Source organism: Prionailurus viverrinus, chromosome A1, assembly GCF_022837055.1.
Source record: "Prionailurus viverrinus isolate Anna chromosome A1, UM_Priviv_1.0, whole genome shotgun sequence".
Classification (NCBI taxonomy): Eukaryota; Metazoa; Chordata; class Mammalia; order Carnivora; family Felidae; genus Prionailurus; species Prionailurus viverrinus.
This window is the reverse complement of record NC_062561.1, coordinates 171,679,247-171,697,381: the sequence shown is the minus strand read 5'-3', so window position 1 is coordinate 171,697,381 and position 18,135 is coordinate 171,679,247. Positions and strand designations below refer to the sequence as shown.

At 40.2% G+C, this 18,135-nt stretch overlaps 1 protein-coding gene across 1 annotated transcript; it reads right to left on the bottom strand.

Annotated features, from left to right (window-relative positions):
- Positions 1-1,098: 1,098 nt before the first annotated feature.
- TSLP (thymic stromal lymphopoietin) lies at positions 1,099-5,870 on the bottom strand. Its single transcript, XM_047865528.1, has 4 exons — positions 5,700-5,870; positions 4,769-4,813; positions 3,823-3,957; positions 1,099-1,900 (listed from the first exon to the last, which is right to left on the bottom strand). The coding sequence occupies exons 1-4, from the start codon at positions 5,868-5,870 to the stop codon at positions 1,784-1,786; spliced, it is 468 nt and encodes a 155-aa protein (XP_047721484.1). The 3' UTR covers positions 1,099-1,783.
- Between the last annotated feature and the right edge of the window lie 12,265 nt (positions 5,871-18,135).

The window sequence follows — 18,135 nt, the reverse complement described above, 5'->3', positions numbered from 1 at the left end:
TTCTTTTCCCACCTTTTGCATAGAAAATTAATGAGTACTAGCCCAGGCTATACCCACAGGAATTTCTCTTATGATGGCATTTAGGTCCCTGGGCTGGGTCTCTTTTTTTAGAGGGCTTTATTTTAGAAAAACAGCAAAGGAAACTTCCTCAGGACAAAGGAAATTGCGTATTCAGCGACACTGAGTTTCTTTGGGTAAAAGCTGTGTTTCATTTACTTTTGTATCCCTAGTACTTGGCTGAAGGGATGGCACACAGTAGGTGCTCCATAAATGTTTTTTGGGTACATAATGTAAGCTTCCTCTTCCCTGTTGGCAGCTAAGTTGGATTTAGGGACCTTGAGCTTCTCCTGTGAGCACCAGTCCTCAGAGCGGTGGTCAGGGGAAAGTTTCTACTCAAGGAAAAATCCATGTGTTTCTATCTGCTCTATTTTGGCCTGGACTCTATGGCTAGGGTCGCCCCTCCCACTGGTGTTCAGAACAATCTAACTGGGAGGTGAGTGACAGAGTGCCTGTGGCTTTACCTGTCAGCAGGCATTCAAGAATAGGAAAATGGATGATTTGACATTGTTTACCTTTTTCTCCACTGTCTTCCAGGTGTGGGGGAAATTCAACAGGGGAAAGAAGGACTAGAGACATAGCTTGAGAAAAAGATAATCGGAATGCATCCTGAAGCCACCTATCCTCAAATATTCTCTCCATAGGTAGGGCCAAGCTACAAAGCAAGAGGGGGCATAGCCAGTGGGCTCCAAGAATGAGGGGACATAATGAACTAAAGAAATGAAGATCTTTGAAGTTTTCATCACACACACACAAAATCTATAACTATGTATGTTGATAGATACTAACCAGACTTATTGTGATGATCATTTTGCAATATATACAAATACCAAAGCATTATGTTGTACATCTGAAATGAATATGTCAGTTATACTGATAAAAAAACAAGTTCTTAATGAATTAAAAAATTAAGGCTAGAGTTCAAAAAAAAAAACTGAAGAAAAGTGATGCACCTCAGTCTACTAACCACATTAAAAAGACCATTCATAAGAAGCTAATTTGAGAATCGTTTTATTAAGAAATATATTGTGTCAATTACAAAGCAATATGTACATTTTAAAAAGTGCTTACAAATAAATAAAAAATATATTCCATAAATTTAAAAAAATATATATTTTAGCTTTAATAAAGGCAATTCAGGACCTGGTTGCATATACATCACTCTTGTCAGATAATTTTTAAAACTTGATGTATAATACTTGCACAATATTTTACTTGGACATTCTTTCAGATTGCTTCATTATGTGTACAACTTTTTGTGCACACGTTTTGCTTTTATTTTCTTTTGTACATTTTTAGCATGAGAACACAGTAAGTATCAGTATACATAGACGAAGCATCTGCCTTTTAAACAGAGGTTTACATGCTCTTGAGTTCAACCTTTTCCTTTCTCAGCCTTCTCTTTTTCCTTCTGCTGCATGTTTAGATTCTCCCCTTGAAGTAAGGCTTATGTAGTTCCAGCAGAGAATTACCACACAGGGCCAGTGGCCCAGGCATCACTGCTACGGCAGTTTCCCCCTACATTTGAGGGGTAGTGTTTCCCCTGCATTATAAAACCACATCACACAATAAAAGCTTACAAAAACAAGAAATCCTTCTGTAATTAAAAAAATAACTATTGGTGGTCTTTTAAGTGTCACAGTTAGAATTAACATTACATCTCCTTAATAAAGATGATTTATTTTGTTGGGGTGAAATACAGCCTGAAGGAAGGTGCATTTTTTTTCTATGAAATGCGACTGAATCGACGCCACAATTCCATTAAGTGTGAGACTTGTTCCAGGCATTTATTTGTTGTAACTTGTCTTTTCTTTCTTTTCTTCTTTGCCTGGGTATTATTTATCTGTGGAATAGGAGAATCAATCGTCAAGACTGTCACAATCTTTAACAACCACTGAGTGGCAGGGTCTTCTTTATGCAAATCCATCTCTGTGTGTCCCCCAAACACCTGCTTACATGTGTTTTCTCCTAGAGGAATGCCCTCCCTCCTCTCCACCCACCTACTCTTGCTTCAACGCCAAGCACCACCTCCTTTACAAGCCCTCTGCTCATTGCTCAAACTTTTCTTTTGGAAACTCTTTTGGAAACTCTTCAGAGTGTATTTCATTTAACTTGTCTCTCACATGCCGGTTTTATTATTGCATCATGGGTATTCCCCGTGGTGCTGACAACAATGTCTTTTACGTAGGAAACGCTGAATATTTATTGAATGACTAAATAAATGATTAAGTTGGTGGTTTCATGATGTCCCTGACAAGACCATACATTCTTCAAGAACAGAGCTTATGCCTCTTTATAGATGTAATTCAGTAAACCTCTTATTTGGACCCAAAGTGCTGCTGCTTTCTGTCCCTCCTGCCACCGAAGTGTGCCACAGACTAAAAAGGAATCTAAACTTAAAAAAAAAAAGATTGTGATAATCTTTCTGTGTATTCTTTCACCTGAATTACTCTTGAATAGTGACAGACTAGGCCTTCTGGACATGCAATATTCAGATCAATAAAATTCATCAGGTTACTAAGCAAAAATCTTACTCTAAAATCTACTGAATCTAAAATATTGGTCTTAGGCTCTCCCTTTGGGCTTGGGAGGGGGCTGAAATAAATTACTCAGACTTTCTCTTTCTCGCATGCTGTCTAGAACTTGATCTAGACTGTCTTCTATGCTCTTCTTATATGGATGAATGTCACTGTGGCTATCTGTAGATTTGCCAGCGTCTCCTTGACGGAAGGCATAGAGCCAAACAGGTTTTTCACATGGCTGTGTGGTATTGAGCATTCAACTCTATGGATGTCCATATGGATGGACCATATGGCTCAAACTTTAATCCCTAAAAATGTGACGGCCTTGGCCACACAGTGTGCAGACTGAGAAAGTTCACAGCAATCATACATATCTGCACTTGTCTCTGTCTTTTTTAAATTTGTCATCAGGAAGATAAATGCCCTGCTTTACTTGCATTATTTATTGAATACTCTATAAATACTTCATAAAAACGTCAATATTTATTGAATACTTGTCATTTGCCAGGCACTATTCTAAGTACTTTCACATCTATTGACTCATTTAATCCTCATAAACACTCTATATGGGACTCGCTAATGTGACTCTCATTTTGCACATGAAACTGACCACAGAGAGGCTAGAAGTTATGTCAAAATAGAAGTTTTGGGACTAGGATCCAAAGTCAGGAAAGGCTGTCTTCCAGACTTCCTTCTCCTAACTCTGCACTACTGTTTCTATTTAAAGTTACACATCCATTCAAATGCACGTAACTGCATATGCAAAAATCCTCTATGTAAAGAGAGCTATACAAGCAATTAAGCAAATGTGGGGTAGAAATTTAATGTGTAATTTAAAATTTTATGAAAGAAACACACATTATTTAGTGCGAAGCCCAAACAATGCTGCTCAAATTTAGGATAAGAATCTCATAAGGAGTCAATGCACAGGGATTGTGATTTTTAAGGTCTAGGTTGGGTCCCTGGGAATTGGCATTTTGGATAATTACTCTCCCATGTTCGGGCAACCAGGATATAGGCTCACTGATCATATCCTGAAACACTGCCTAAGGTTTAGAACTATAATTGGGCCAAAAGAATCAGAACCCTAGAAATAGATGGGTTTGGGGACCCTGTGTGTACTGAGTCTACAGCTGTTACAGGCTCCTTTGCTCTTCAGGAGATAGGACCTGAATAAAAATCGTAATGACTTCTGCAACAGAGTGCCACTTCAAGGTTAATTCCAAGGCTTTAGAAAGCTTACCTGCGTTCCTGAGTAGCCTGGGCACTGGAGAGTGAGCGTAGCGTTAGTTCTTATCGCAAAGATTTCCTTGGCCAGTGTCGTGCAGCCGTGGGTGGGATAGAAGGTAATGAGGTCGATTTTAGCGAGGCAATCTGGCTGCTCACGGGCGGCAAGGTTTACGAGAAACGGGGGAAACGCCGGGGAAAACGCCAGGAAAAACAAACAACGGAAAGAGACAAAAAAAAAAGAGAGTCCATAAGAAACGAGTGAAGGGGGGGGAGGTGGGGGAGGGGAGCGGGAGACACCACAGACGCGCTTCGAGGGGGAGGAAGAGATCTCGGCGGAAGAAGAGAGAGAGAGAGAAAGGGAGAGAGAGGGAGGGAGGGGAGAGAGAGAGGGAGAAAGGGAGACAGAGGGGGCGGGGGAGGGGGGAGGGAGGGAGGGATAGAGAGAGAGACAGAGAGAGACAGAGAGAGACAGAGAGAGCGAGAGAACCCACGTACGGAGGAGGAACCAGGGGCGTTGCTAGCTTGCCAGCCGCGCTGGAGGAGAAAGGACGCGCGCCGGTGCTGGCTCCGCCCCAGTCTCGCCGCCCTGACTGCGGCCGAGAGGCGGGGCGCGCCCCGCAGAGGCTCTGCACCCTGGGAGAGGTGTCCCTGACGTCGTTGCCTGGTCACTATTCCAGACTTGCTTTTCCCGCCGGGGGCCTGGGTTGGGGAAGAGGGGACTCTCCCGGAATCCCACTGGCTCCCAGGAGAGACTTCCTCTCCCTAAACTGGAACAGAAGTAGCGTCCCAAGCAGGGCACTGGCCCGGAGGTTCCTGGCAGCCCAGGCGTCCCTACTCGGTCAGCGTCGCCTGGGAGCCCAGCCATCACCGCCTGCGGTTCTACGCGCCGCAGGTTACCCTCTCTCAGGAATGCCAGGTGTGTCTCTGGAGAAAGCCAGCAGTGCAGATCACCCACTCACCGGGTCTTCACAGTAGATGTAGTTGTTGAATTCGGTGCTCTTGACCTGGAAGAAAGAAGAAAAAAAAAAAAAAGACAATAAGTAAAGCCTTAGTTCACAAGGGAAATCATCCCCCCCTTCACGCCCCCATTGCTCCCAGGTTTTAAAGATGCTCTGAAAGCAGTTTCCACTTAGGCACTTGTTTCCTGCGCATCTAGCTGTTCTTACCATTGACAAAGTAGTGAAACACTTGGAATTCAGATAGTACCTGCTAGTGTTTGAAACCGGATCTTAAAGGATCCTGGTCCTAGAGAGAGACACCCCCCTCCCCCCCGGGCACCAAACTGGGCACACTTGTACATAAAACTACACAAGTGAGCAATAATGCCATCTTTCAAAAGCCCACATCGGCCTTGTAACCATTCATGCATTTCACACCTGCATACTCTATCCAGAAATTAGAATAATCAGGAAAATAATTTTACTACTGTATATTAAAATCCTAAAGCACACCTTATCCCATAATGGCATTCTAAGGCTTCTAGAACACTAGAAAGACCTGCAGTGCACCTTTCCCTGGGCTGTCCTCTCTGGTTAGGGCTTAGCTCACAAGAATTCCCTATTTTTTACTCCCCTTTCTCTCTCAAGCCCTTACCCAGTTTTCTTTTTTACTGCACTGGTAGAGCAGCACTTCAGCAGAGGATAGACACCTTGATAGATATATATTATCCATCAATATCTGCTCCTCATCAGCATCTGCACACTTAATGTGTGCCAATTTCTAGGTAGAGGCTAGTACATTTAAGTATGACTTGTAAGAAAGTCTGACAAAATGCTGGGCCATGATTTTTTTCCAAATCATGTTTCTTTCCTTAAAAATTAAATTGTAGTTTGCATGTGTGTATGCCTATTCTTTTGATGAAAAAAATATTTTTAATGTTTCTTCACTTACCCCATTCATGTATTTATTCAGGGCTTGATAAATGACTTCCTGATACTTCTTTCTAATCTTCTCAAAGTCACAGTCAGTGAAATTGTAGGTTAGCACCAGCCCTACCAGTTGTAAGATGAAGATCTTCCTGAAAAAAACTGACAGAACAAATAATAAGGCATCAGGCAACATACTTGGAAACTCAATTCCACCCCTGTTTCCCACTGAAGTCTTTCCACCCACACTGAATTGCCTCTAGATCTGCAAGGCCTGCCTTAGGGGCACATGCCCAGGCACCAGTCTTTGTCTCTCATTCCCAGTGCACATGAAGCCCATATTCACCCATGCTGTTGCCTTAAGTTGGAGTCTCCCTGATGCTCCAGAGCTTTCTGGCTCCACATATATAACACCTAAACGCCTACGGGCTCTTTTCTCCTAGACCAATGATTTTCCTTGATGTCATTCTCTTCCTTCATAGAATTCTGAATTGGTTACATGAAAGAAAAAATAGAACTAGCCAAATCTATGGAATTTTCACATTGGTAAAAAACCATCAGGAATTTCCCTCACCTTCCTCCTTTTATCTTTGCCCTAAACCCTTGATATGTGCCAGAAGGTGCTTTAAGAAACAGATACCTACATCTTTCTCCTGCAGGGCCATTTCCATGACCAAGCCCCTTTCTTGTTAGAAAAAAATATCCCCAAACAGCAGCCACTCTAAGGACCAATGCTCACTCATGCTGTACACTCTTGAATATTTCTTTTGGCCGTTTTCAACTAGTACTTTCTTTCGTCTGTGGCAACTAAAGAAACTCATGTGCTTATTAATGGGATGCTTTGGAGGGTGGGTGCAGCTTCAGGCTTCTCTTCCATGCGAAGGCACTGAAGTGCAATGGTGACTAGAACCTGAAGCTCAGGGCCGATTCGAAGTTGACACGAATGGGAAAAGATCTGATGGGGCTCGCCCTCAAAACACTTACTTTTCAAAACTCCCTTATCAATTTCAGGAAAGAAGCGTCTACTCTTGGGTGACTGGGGGCACCTCAGGGGCTCCGGTCTTCTCTAGCATGTTCTATAGGTGTCAAAAACTCTTGAAACCACAGAATCCAACTCCCCTCCACCTTCACAGCCCCACTCTAAAGGCCAGCGTAAAGACGCCGACACCGGACCAGCGGGACCCAACTGCGTCGCGCGATGTGCCGCGGTGCGCACCGGCGGAAGGTGCTGTCCAACGCGCGGCTCTCGCGAAGGCGCGCAAGATTCGTGCGCCCCGTGCGTCCTAGGCGCTTAGCCCCACGCCTGCGCAGCCTAGCAACTTCGGGCACCTGGGGCTTGAACACCCTCGAGGGTGGAGTGCTCGGGTTTGTACTTGCAAGCCCTCCTTCATCCGGAAAAGTTTAAGCGCAGCCAAATGATTCGGGGAGAGCTCCCGAGAGGATGCCTCGCCGCCTGCCTTCTCGGCTGTGGCCACGCCAACCAAGGGCTGAAGGGACGGAATGCCGGCACTCATTGGGCTTCTGGGGGATGAACCCCACTCCACCCAAGCTTGGCTCGTGCCGCCCGGGGCTCTCCAGACACCCAGCTCCCCTCTTCCTCCCTTTACCCCCACCCCTTGCGTGTCAGAGCCTGCAAAGCCCTGGTCCTTGGGAAGTTCCTAGGAATCACCGCCAAAGCAGACGAGGCAGGGCGCCCCACGTGAGTCCTAGCAAAGGTCACAGGCCGAGCGGTGCCTGGGAAGAACAGCAGGGGGTGGCGAGGGAAGCGGGAAAAGCACAGACTCAGGGGTGGGGGTGGGGTGGAGACTTGAGCCAGAAGTGAACTTTTTTCATAGAAGGCGCTCAACAGCTGTACCAGTACAGCTGGACCCAGTTCACTGGTTAAGGCCTGGGAATAAAGAATGTGGTGCTAACGGGAGTCATGGAAAGCCGCTGATTCACTGATGACTTCTAAATGGGCTTTTCTGGAATCCTCCAAATTTAGGTGTCTTTTTTTTTTTTTTTTTTTTTTTTGGTCATAGCAGCAAACAGCAAATTTTGGGAAAGAAATCTCGCTGCCCCTTCCCCCATCACCAACTTTTCAGGGTGTTGTGGGATGATGCCAAAGCTTGATTCATTTGCTGTGACATCAGAGGTGTTTCTGGTCAGCAAGCAGGAGCTAGGAACACAGATTTTTTCACTTGAGTTGGGGTATGCTGATGGGATGGGGACAGAAGAAAGCAGCCCTCCCTGAGGTTTGACTTGCATTTTTCTAGAGTGTGACTGAGTTGCCTCCTTTCTTCTTTTGAAACTTTGTATCTCTGTGGGTCTTTGTGGAGATGATGTGGACAGGGTGCCTCCTTCTCAGGCATCTTGGATGTCATCTCTTTGCCTGCTAAACACTTATACGTGGGGCCCCCAATTTCCTTGTCTATAATTATGTGACTTCTGAAATCACTTTGAGCATATATATCACTTTTCTGCTCAGAAACTCTTGGTATGACCCCCAGCGGTTGCCTTAACATTTACAATCATCCCTCCTTGCTTGGCTCCAAGCTCTTCCCAGCCCTATCTCCTTCATTCTGTTAGGCCTCTGCCAAATAGTATCTGATGTTAATATGCTCCAAATGTGCCCTAAGCTCTCTTCTCAGCCTCACATCCTCAGGTGTTGACATTCTCCTGTCATTCAATGCTCATTTCACCGGACATCTCCACAAGTGGTCTCCTACCTGCACGTGACCTCCTTCCTCCCCTTTAAGAAATACTTGTTTTAGGGATACAGGAGTACTGATGCATAGGGGCACTTGTACCCCAATGTTTATAGCAGCACTCTCAACAATAGCCAAATTATGGAAAGAGCCTAACTGCCCATCAACTGATGAATGGATAAAGATATTGTGGTTTATATACACAATGGAGTACTACAGGGCAATGAGAAAGAATGAAATATGGCCCTTTGTAGCAACATGGATGGAACTGGAGAGTGTTATGCTAAGTGAAATAAGCCATACAGAGAAAGACAGATACCATATGGTTTCACTCTTATGTGGATCCTGAGAAACTTAACAGAAACCCATGGGGGAGGGGAAGGGAAAAAAACAAAAAGAGGTTAGAGTGGAAGAGAGGCAAAGCATAAGAGACTCTTAAAAACTGAGAACAAAGTGAGGGTTGATGGGGGGTGGGAGGGAGGGGAAGGTGGGTGATGGGTATTGAGGAGGGCACCTGTTGGGATGAGCACTGGGTGTTGTATGGAAACCAACTGGACAATAAACTTCATATATTGAAAAAAAAAAAAGAAATACTTGTTTTGGGCTTCTGTGTTATGACTTCCATTCATGATGTAAAATTCCAACAATTTTTCAACTTTGTCTTTTTATTAAACTGTGAGTTCTTTGGAAGAAGGAAATGCTTTATAATACTTGATTTACTTTTTCCAAAAACATTTGCAGTGACTTCCAATAAATGTATTGGTATCAAGAGGTAAGAAATAGTTAAGGTAAAAGAAAGAAACCAAGGAATTAAAGGAAGTGAGGATCAGGTACAAGAATCCATAGAAAATATTATTAAGAACTAGAGAATTAAGGGTGAAGAGGAGTGGAGGTATAAGCTTCCATTTAGGGAATTAATAGGTTATGAGAATAAAAGGTACAACACAGGGGATATAGTCAGTGGTATTAGCACTGGAATGTGACAGATGGTAGCTACACTTGTGAGCATAGTATAGTGAATAGACTTGTCAAATCACTACATTGTACACCTGAAACTAATATAACATTGTGTGTCAACTACACTTCAGTTAAAAAAAAAAAAAGAACTGAGGAATTAAGACAAGCTCAAAAGTGGTTCTGATTTCCCAAGTAACCATTGCAAAGGAAAGAATGGGAAGACTTGTTTTATGCCTGTGGTCCTCATCATAACCATCACAGGGGTCAGTCTTATGCGCTACATGTAATAGATACTCAATAAATCCTCAATAGATTAGAGTACATTAACCTTCAGAGATCATTCTTAGGAAGCAAATTATTTCATCTGAAAGAATCTCCCTAGAGACATCTTTGTCTTTTTTTTTTCCTAGTTTTTTTGCTGTCTTCCTGCTGGAATCCACTTATGGCTTGCCTCGGGCTGTCATTCAGGTAAGAGAATCTCTGAAAATTCCTGGCATGCTGAATAACTTTCTGTTTCTTTTTTGTTTGTTTGTTTTTTGTTTTCTCTTTTGATTTGTTCAAATGATGAAGGTGTGAACAGTATCTACATGTCCACCTGTGTAGTTAGGGAAATATTAGGTTAGGTCAGGAATAGTGTCTTTCTTCTGGTGGGAAACAGAAGTGAGATCATTTCTAGGACACTCTGATTACTCAGAGAACTTAAGCAATACTCTCACCTGTGAGCTGGGCCAGAAAATGGCCCATAACACAGCTCTTTTACCTTCACTAGAAACATCTGTCTTTCATTTGTTTTCTTAATATTTTCATTATTGTTTTTAATAATAGTTCTCTTTCTTTTTCATTCTCTTACTCTTCTTAAAAAATGTTTCTTTATTTTGAGAGAAAGCATGTGCTAGTGCGGGTAAGGGCAGAGAAGGAGGGAGGGAGTCCCAAGCAGGCTCCTAGCAGTCGGTGCAGAGCCCCATGCAAGGCTTAAACTCAAAAACTGTGAGATTATGACCTGAGCTGAGATCAAGAGTTGGACATTTAACTGAGCCACCCAGGTTCCTCTCTTATTCTTTCCCTGCCTCCTTGTAAATTTACTTTCTTTCTCCTCTTCTTGTAACTGTCCTGAATAGTTACGGTAGCCTAGTCCTCATGCAAAATTAAGTTTGTGTTTGAAGACATAGATCCAAGTTGTCAGGAAAAAGATATGCTATTTTTTTAATTAAAAGTTTTTATTTTATTAAAGCATAGTTTCATTGGACTTAAAAAATGAAAAGGATATTACTGATGAAAGGGGAGAGATCTTCTACTATGGGGTGAGGAAAGATGATGACACCAACCTTTGCATGGTAATATTTTACGAAGTGTGAAGATGCACTTTTCCTAGTAGCTGGGTGTTCTTTTGGGCCTGGAAGTAAAGTGATTACAATAAACTTGCCAGGATTCTCGTCACATGAGCACTCCACCTCTTGGTTCTCACATACTCATGCAGAAAACATGGGCCACACTTTGCAGAGGTGAATATTCTTTCTTCATATTCTCCTTCATTGTTCATAGTCAGGTAAAGCGTTTATGTAATGTGAATTGGCCAGTGTATGGTTTGTTATGACTGCAGCACATGTCCATTTTGCCCATCAATTTTGCATTACACGTTTGTACTCCAGCACCCTTGCTGTTGGTTTGAACCACTGATTGGTTTTACCAAATAACATACTTCCTCTAAGGTCCTTTGGGGACATTTCTAGACCAGAAAGTAGTGAGGGAGTTTCCTATGATGAATGCAAAAAATATCTATTTTATTTTATTTCATTTCATTTCATTTCATTTCATTTCATTTCATTTCATTATTTCATTTCATTTCATTTCATTTCATTTCATTTCATTATTTCATTTCATTTCATTTCATTTCATTTCATTTCATTATTTCATTTCATTTCATTTCATTTCATTTCATTTCATTTCATTATTTCATTTCATTTCATTTCATTTCAAACTGGTGATACCTACCTAACCAGTCTATGGCTGAGAAATGTTCCCAGCTATTTTTGAATTAGGGAGTGAAAGAGGCCAAATAGGTGTATAAGGACCTCATGCTTGCACTCATTCGTCTGTAAACAGTCTTACCCTCAGCCAATTGGGGGTAAAAGATCTTGCTTACACTGCTCTTTTTCTACAATCTAATAAGGCAATAAACAGGGAGAAGATTATTCAGGAAAAAGGTAGCAGTTGAGCTTTCTTAGAATGCTTCAAAAGAGTTGTAGAAGAGGTCAGAGCTGAAAAATAGTTCCAATTGTAATACCTTTGCAAAGAAATTTTACTATACTGAATACCTTCTATTTTCTTCTCCAGATATACTGTCCACCCTTCCCTACCCTGCTTTGTACTCTAGGGAAGCTGACCCATACAAACTGCATAAACAGGCTCCCTTGACCTCCAGCTTCTGGTTGGGTTCGGCCACTGGGAGATTTGGGCAAGAAATCAGGGAGTAGGAGAACAGTGAAGTTGGAATTTTAATTCACCCACTCTCTCCATGGTGGCTTCTCCTAGACTGGATGCTTTTCTCTCCTGGGGGCCCTAGCTCCTGCTAGTTGACCTTTTCATCTTGCTTATTTCCAGGTTTTGGTTACCATTCCCTTTATTTGTGTCCATAGGTCTAAGGGTAATAATAGCCCCTTATTCTTGTTAGCCTGTCTGTGGGTATAGCTAACAATAGTTACAATTTGACTGGGCCAGTCCCGGTCTATACCCATTGTCCTGGCATAATTTATTAATAAAACTTGTTTTTACCCTTAAAAGCGGCACAGTTTAACAATAAATTATCTGACTATTGTTGATTCCCTACTTACACACTTTGTAAATAGTTCTTTTGTTAAACTCTCCTACAGTTACCCAGTTTGAGTGTGCCACTGGTTTCCTGTGGGCCCCCTGACTGATACGGTTACCTACAAGTGGTCACCAGTGTGTCCTCACTTGAAGTCATCAGCTTCATCACCTTTTGTGTCTGCCTTGTGGCATCATACTAGTTCTGTAACTTTTACACAGGGAATGGTGATTGTTGTATAATTAAATTTTAATATTTAGAAAAAAAGTTTCCCTGCTCTTAGTTTAAGTGCAAAAGATGAGTTGTAAGAAATTCTGCAACTTTCCTTTTTTTTTTTTTTTTGCAAATGACATCTCTTCCTAGTAATATCATCAGCTGGGATTTGTAAGAAAGCTACACACCTACTTGAGTCTGTTGTGTAACTTGCTTCATAGTTGAGCCCTCAGTGTTTGTGTATAAAAGGGTTTTAAGAAAAATGACCATTATGTGAGTCAGGTGGGAACAATTAGCTTATTTCTCATCTGGTATGTCTGAGGCCCTTCAAGTATTTCCCCTATGGTGAATCCCACTATTATCAATAAGAGTATCTGGGTTAAACAATCATCCTAAGTATTTCCTTTTTTAAATGTAATAAGCCTCTAATAGCCATTTTATGGTTATGCCTCATTAAGACCTGCTTTCTTCCCATAGAGCCAGTCAGAGTTTCTGAGAAAGGGCTGCCTGAGAATTCCAGATTCAGGGTGGGGGCGGAAAGAGGAAGAAATAGAAAAGAGGAGGAGATGGTGGAAAGTTGAGGAAGATAAGTGGACAGCTAAGAAATAGGGGGTCTAAGAGTTTGACCTGGGGCCTGTCCTCAGATGGTACTATCACTTATAGAACAGATGCTGGGAATTTAGAGCAGGAAGTCAGCAAACTACAACCTGTAGGCTGAATCCTTTTCACCTGCCTGTTTTTGTAAATAAAGTTTATTGGAACACAGACATGCCCATTTTTTTTTACAGCATTGTCTCTGGCTCCTTTGCATGGCAAAGAGAGTTGAATAGTTGAGACAGAAACCATCTGGCCTACAAAGCTTAAAATATCTGGCATCCGGCCATTTACATAAAAAGTTTACAGATCTCTACCACTTAGAGAATCATACCACTTAGCCTTATAATAGGTTTGGTAGTTGACCCTTTATTGTGCTTACAATAAAATATATATATATCATTAATGATGTGTAAGGTTTCTGTGGCCCCAGATCATAATTTATTCCTGACTATAGTCTTTCAATCAAGAGAATTTTCCCCCATTTTGTTCTGACTTCTTACTCTTGTTCATCAAAGTATAAACTTCTAATTCACATTAAGTAAATAGAAATATTGACTAATTACACTCCCATGTTCCAAAATCGTTTCTCAGTTACTCCGAATAGTTTTGAGGATTAATCTCTTTTAGAGAAGGGTCATTTCAAAAATGCATTTGAAAAGAAAAGATGAAATTTAAAAACAAAGGTATACAGTAAGTTCTTCATGCTTTTTTATTTTACGAAACTGGGAACGAACCTCAGTAACTCTCTATCTTAGAGAATATGGGCTTCTCTCACCTGTCTGAAAGAAGAGATTTGTAGAATTATAGTGTCAGTGTTATTTCTGTTAGAAGAACATGCCAATTTATAACTTCATTGTAATTTAATTCAATGAAGAATACTTGTTTTCCCTCTAACCCCTCAAAATTCTCTGATACAGTGAGTTGAATTACTTTTCCCATGTATACTTGAATCTTTGTAAAGTCAGAGTTTTTCAGTTGGTGACTTAATTTTTAAGGGATTTATTCTAGAGGACAATTGTTTTTGAATAATGTTGATAATTTTAGACCTATGCCTTTGAATCCAGAATGTGATGCTTGTATTTGCATTCTGTTTAGGGTCTAGAACATTGACTCATTATAATGTAATTCAGTCCTATTTGATATTTATTAAGCAACTATTAGTGGCACGGAAGTAAATCCAAAGATTCAGATGATGTCTTATGGTATTTTATTTTATTTTATTTATTTAAAAATTTTTTTTAAATGTTTATTTCTGATGGAGAGAGAGACAGAGACAGAATGTGAACAGGGGAGGGGCAGAGAGAGAGAGGGAGACAGAGAATCTGAAGCAGGCTCCAGGCTCTGAGCTGTCAGTATAGGGCCCGACTCAGGGCTTGAACTCACAAATGTTGAGATCATGACCTTAGCCGAGTCGGCCGCTTAACCAACTGAGCCACCCAGGAGCCTCTGTAGATTTTATTTTATAAACAAATGATTTTTAAAAAGAAACATGAGGGCTAATAATAAAAATTATTATTAAAATATTATTTAATTATTAATAATTAACATTTAAATGTAGCAGGTCAATGAATGGTCAGTACAGGAATCAGGAGATGAGGGTATATGGTCCTGACTTTCACCCAGCACAATTTGCTTACACATTCTGTTTTCTCTTTATGCCTCACTGGGGTGATTTAAAAAGGAGTTAATATATCAAAAGCCCTTGAGTATTTGGGGAGAGGCCCAGCTGTGCATTTTATGAGTTAAAATGCAAAACATTGAGCATGCAGGTCTCCTTTCATCTTCAGATAAACTGTCCACCACTAGGTGTCTCAGTGGGAGTGTGCGGCATCACAAGCAAGCACGTGAGAAACAGCCGGAGCAATGATGTAATGAGCAGCCATGGGGCATTTTTATCTCCTTTTGCAAAGGGCTTGTAGTAACAATCTTCATGAGTCATTTTTCAGTTGCAGAGTGAGACTAAGTGTGTTTTCCTCTGCTTGGGCTGCTCTAACAGAATACCATAAACCGGGTGACATAAACTGTTGTTAACATTTATTTCTCATGGTTCTAAAGTCTCCGGAGTCAGTGACTAAGATGCCAGCTGCTACAGTTTCTGATTAGAGCTCTCTTCCTGGCTTGGACACAACTGTATTCTCACAGAGTAGAGAGAGAGAGATCATTTCTCTGGTGTCTCTTCTCAGGACACTTATTAGGACTCTGATTAGGATTAGGCCACTAATGCCATCATGAGGTCTCCACATTCACAACCTGAACACCTCCCTAATGGCCCATATCCAAATACCTTCACTTCGTGGATTAGGGCTTCAACATTTGAATTTTGGGGAGACACAAACATTCATTCCATAGCATACCTATCTATCTGACAAGTTGTGGGGAAAAAGCATTTCCTTAAGTGGACATTTTTTATGTATATAAAATATATAATTGCATATAATTTTATATGTATATGTATCTAATTGTGTGTAAAAGTGCTATATGTATGTATATATATAATTATAATTATTTTAAAATTATCTTTTCTTTCTTTCCTTTTTCTTTTTCTCTGCCTTCTTGTGAATTAATTCAATATTTTTTATTCTATTTTATTGCCCTTTTGCATATTAGCCTTAGTTCTTTTGTGAGTTTGGCTGTTTAGAGTTCATAGTACATATCTTTAGATTATCACAGTGTGCCATCAATTAATATACCATTTCCTATGTAGTATAGGTGTGTTATTAAAGTATATTTCTGATTCCTCCCTCTTGGCTTCCATCCAATTGCTGTCATATTTTAGTTCTATATTTTTTTTTAATTTTACATTAATCATATGTCAAAATAGCAATTACCTTTCAAAGAGATTTTTAAAATAAGAAAAATTTACCTTATGTATTTAGCCATTTAGTTATTATTTCTTGTGTCCTTCTTCACTTGATCTTAGCCAAAAGGCTGAGAAGTGATCTTGTGTCCTTCTTTGTCTTATATGTTCATATTTCCCTATTTAATAAGTAACTTTCTTTAGCATTTTTTGTATTTCAGATATGCAGGTAATGAACTATTTCAGACTTTGTATGTCTGAATTTCCCTCCTTTTTTTTTTTTGCTTTCAATTTTCAAAGATATTTTGCTGAAAATACAGTTTTCCCTTTCATTATTTTAAAGAGTTCCTCTAATATCTGACAGCTGGCATTATCTCCCCCACCCCCAAAAAAATCTGCTGTCACCCTTATGACATAAGGATGAACATAAGCTGTTTTCTCCCTCTAACTACTTTTAAGATTTTCTTTTCATCACTGGTTCTTCCCCTCCACCACCGCCCCCCCCCCCCCGCCCCAGATATACATATATACACACACACTATAATTTACATAATATTGTGTACGTTTAAGCTGTACAAAGTATTGATTTGATACTTTTATATATTGCAAAATGATTACCACCATAGTGTTAGCTAACACCTGAATCACTTCAAATAATTACCATTTCTTTTTTGTGGTGAGAACATTTAAGATTTACTCTCTTAGTAACTTTTAATGTCATTATATAATGATAAAGAAGTCAATTCACCAAGAAGATACAACAGTTGTAAATATGTATGCACCCAACATAGAAGCACCTTAATATATAAAGCAAATATTAACAAACTTGAAGGGAGAAATAGACAGCAAGGCAGTAATGGTAGGGGACTTCAGTACCCACTTTCAATAATGGACAGACCATCCAAACAGAAAATCAGTAAGAAAACATAGTTTTTAAATGACCCATTAGACCAGATGGACTGACTGAGACATTTTCAGATCATTCCATCCAACAGGAGCAGAGTACACATTCTTCTCAAGTACATATGAAACATTCTTCAGATTGGATCATATGTTAAGCTACAAACAAGTCTTAATAAATATAACAAGATTGAAATCATGTCAATCATGTCCAGGATACTTTTCGACCAAAATGGTATGAAACTAGAAATCAGTTACAAGAAGTAACCTAGAAAATCCATAAATATATGCACATGAAACAAAATACTCTTGAACAACCAGTGGGTCAAAGGCAAAATAAGAAAAAGAAATAAAAAAACCTTTTTTTTTTTTTTTAACAAAAAATATTTTTAAGTAGGCTCCATGCCCAGCCTGGGGCTTGAAATCATGACCCTGAGATCAAGAGTTTTATGCTCTACCAAGTGAGCCAGCCAGGAGCCCCAAATAAAAAACCTCTTGGGAAAAAATCTTGAGAAAAATTAAAATGGAAACATACCAAGACTTAAGGAATGCAGCAAAAGTAGTCTAACAGGGACTTTTATAATGATAAAAGCCTACATTAACATAAAAGAAAGATCTCAAGTAAAAAAATATAAATAAGAAAAAAATTTTAAAACCTTAGTATGCGCATTAAGGAATGAGAAAAAGAGCAAACTAAGTCCAAAGTTAGCAGGAGAGAGAATATAACAAAGACCAATATGGAAATAAATTAAATAGACATTAAAAAGACAATAGAAGGGGCGCCTGGGTGGCGCAGTCGGTTAAGCGTCCGACTTCAGCCAGGTCACGATCTCGCGGTCCGTGAGTTCGAGCCCCACATCGGGCTCTGGGCTGATGGCTCGGAGCCTGGAGCCTGTTTCCGATTCTGTGTCTCCCTCTCTCTCTGCCCCTCCCCCGTTCATGCTCTGTCTCTCTCTGTCCCAAAAATAAATAAAAACTTTGAAAAAAAAAATTAAAAAAAAAAATTAAAAAAAAGACAATAGAAAAGATCAGTAAAACTAAGAGGTAGTTTATTGAAAATATAAACAAAAAAGACCTTTAGCCACACTAACCAAGAAAAAAAGACTCAAATAAATAAAATTATAAATGAAACAGTAGATGTTTACAGTTGATACCACCCAAATACGAAGGATCATGAGACTACTATGAACAAACACCAACAAACTGGGCAACCTAGAAGAAATAGATAAATTCCTAGAAATGTACAGCCTACCAACACTGAATCATGAAGAAATAGAAAATCTGAACAGACTAGTTACTAGTAAGGAGTTTGAATTAGCAATTAATAACCTCCTAACTAAGACCAGTTGGCTTCACTGGTTAATTCTACCAAATATTTAAAGAAGTCTTACCAACCCTTCGCCAAATCTTCCAAACATTGGAAAAGAAGGAATACTTTCAAGCTCATTTTACAAGGCCAGCATTACCCAATACCGACACCAGACAAAGGCACAGCAAAAAGAGA

Excerpts from the sequence above, each read along its gene's own strand:
- TSLP (XM_047865528.1), bottom strand. The coding sequence starts at position 5,870 with ATGTTGCCTGATGCCTTATTATTTGTTCTGTCAGTTTTTTTCAGGAAG. Across the intron at positions 3,958-4,768 it reads ACATCTACTGTGAAGACCCG|CCAGATTGCCTCGCTAAAAT; the intron begins GTGAGTGGGTGA and ends GCCCGTGAGCAG. Across the intron at positions 1,901-3,822 it reads CAGGCTACTCAGGAACGCAG|ATAAATAATACCCAGGCAAA; the intron begins GTAAGCTTTCTA and ends CCTATTCCACAG.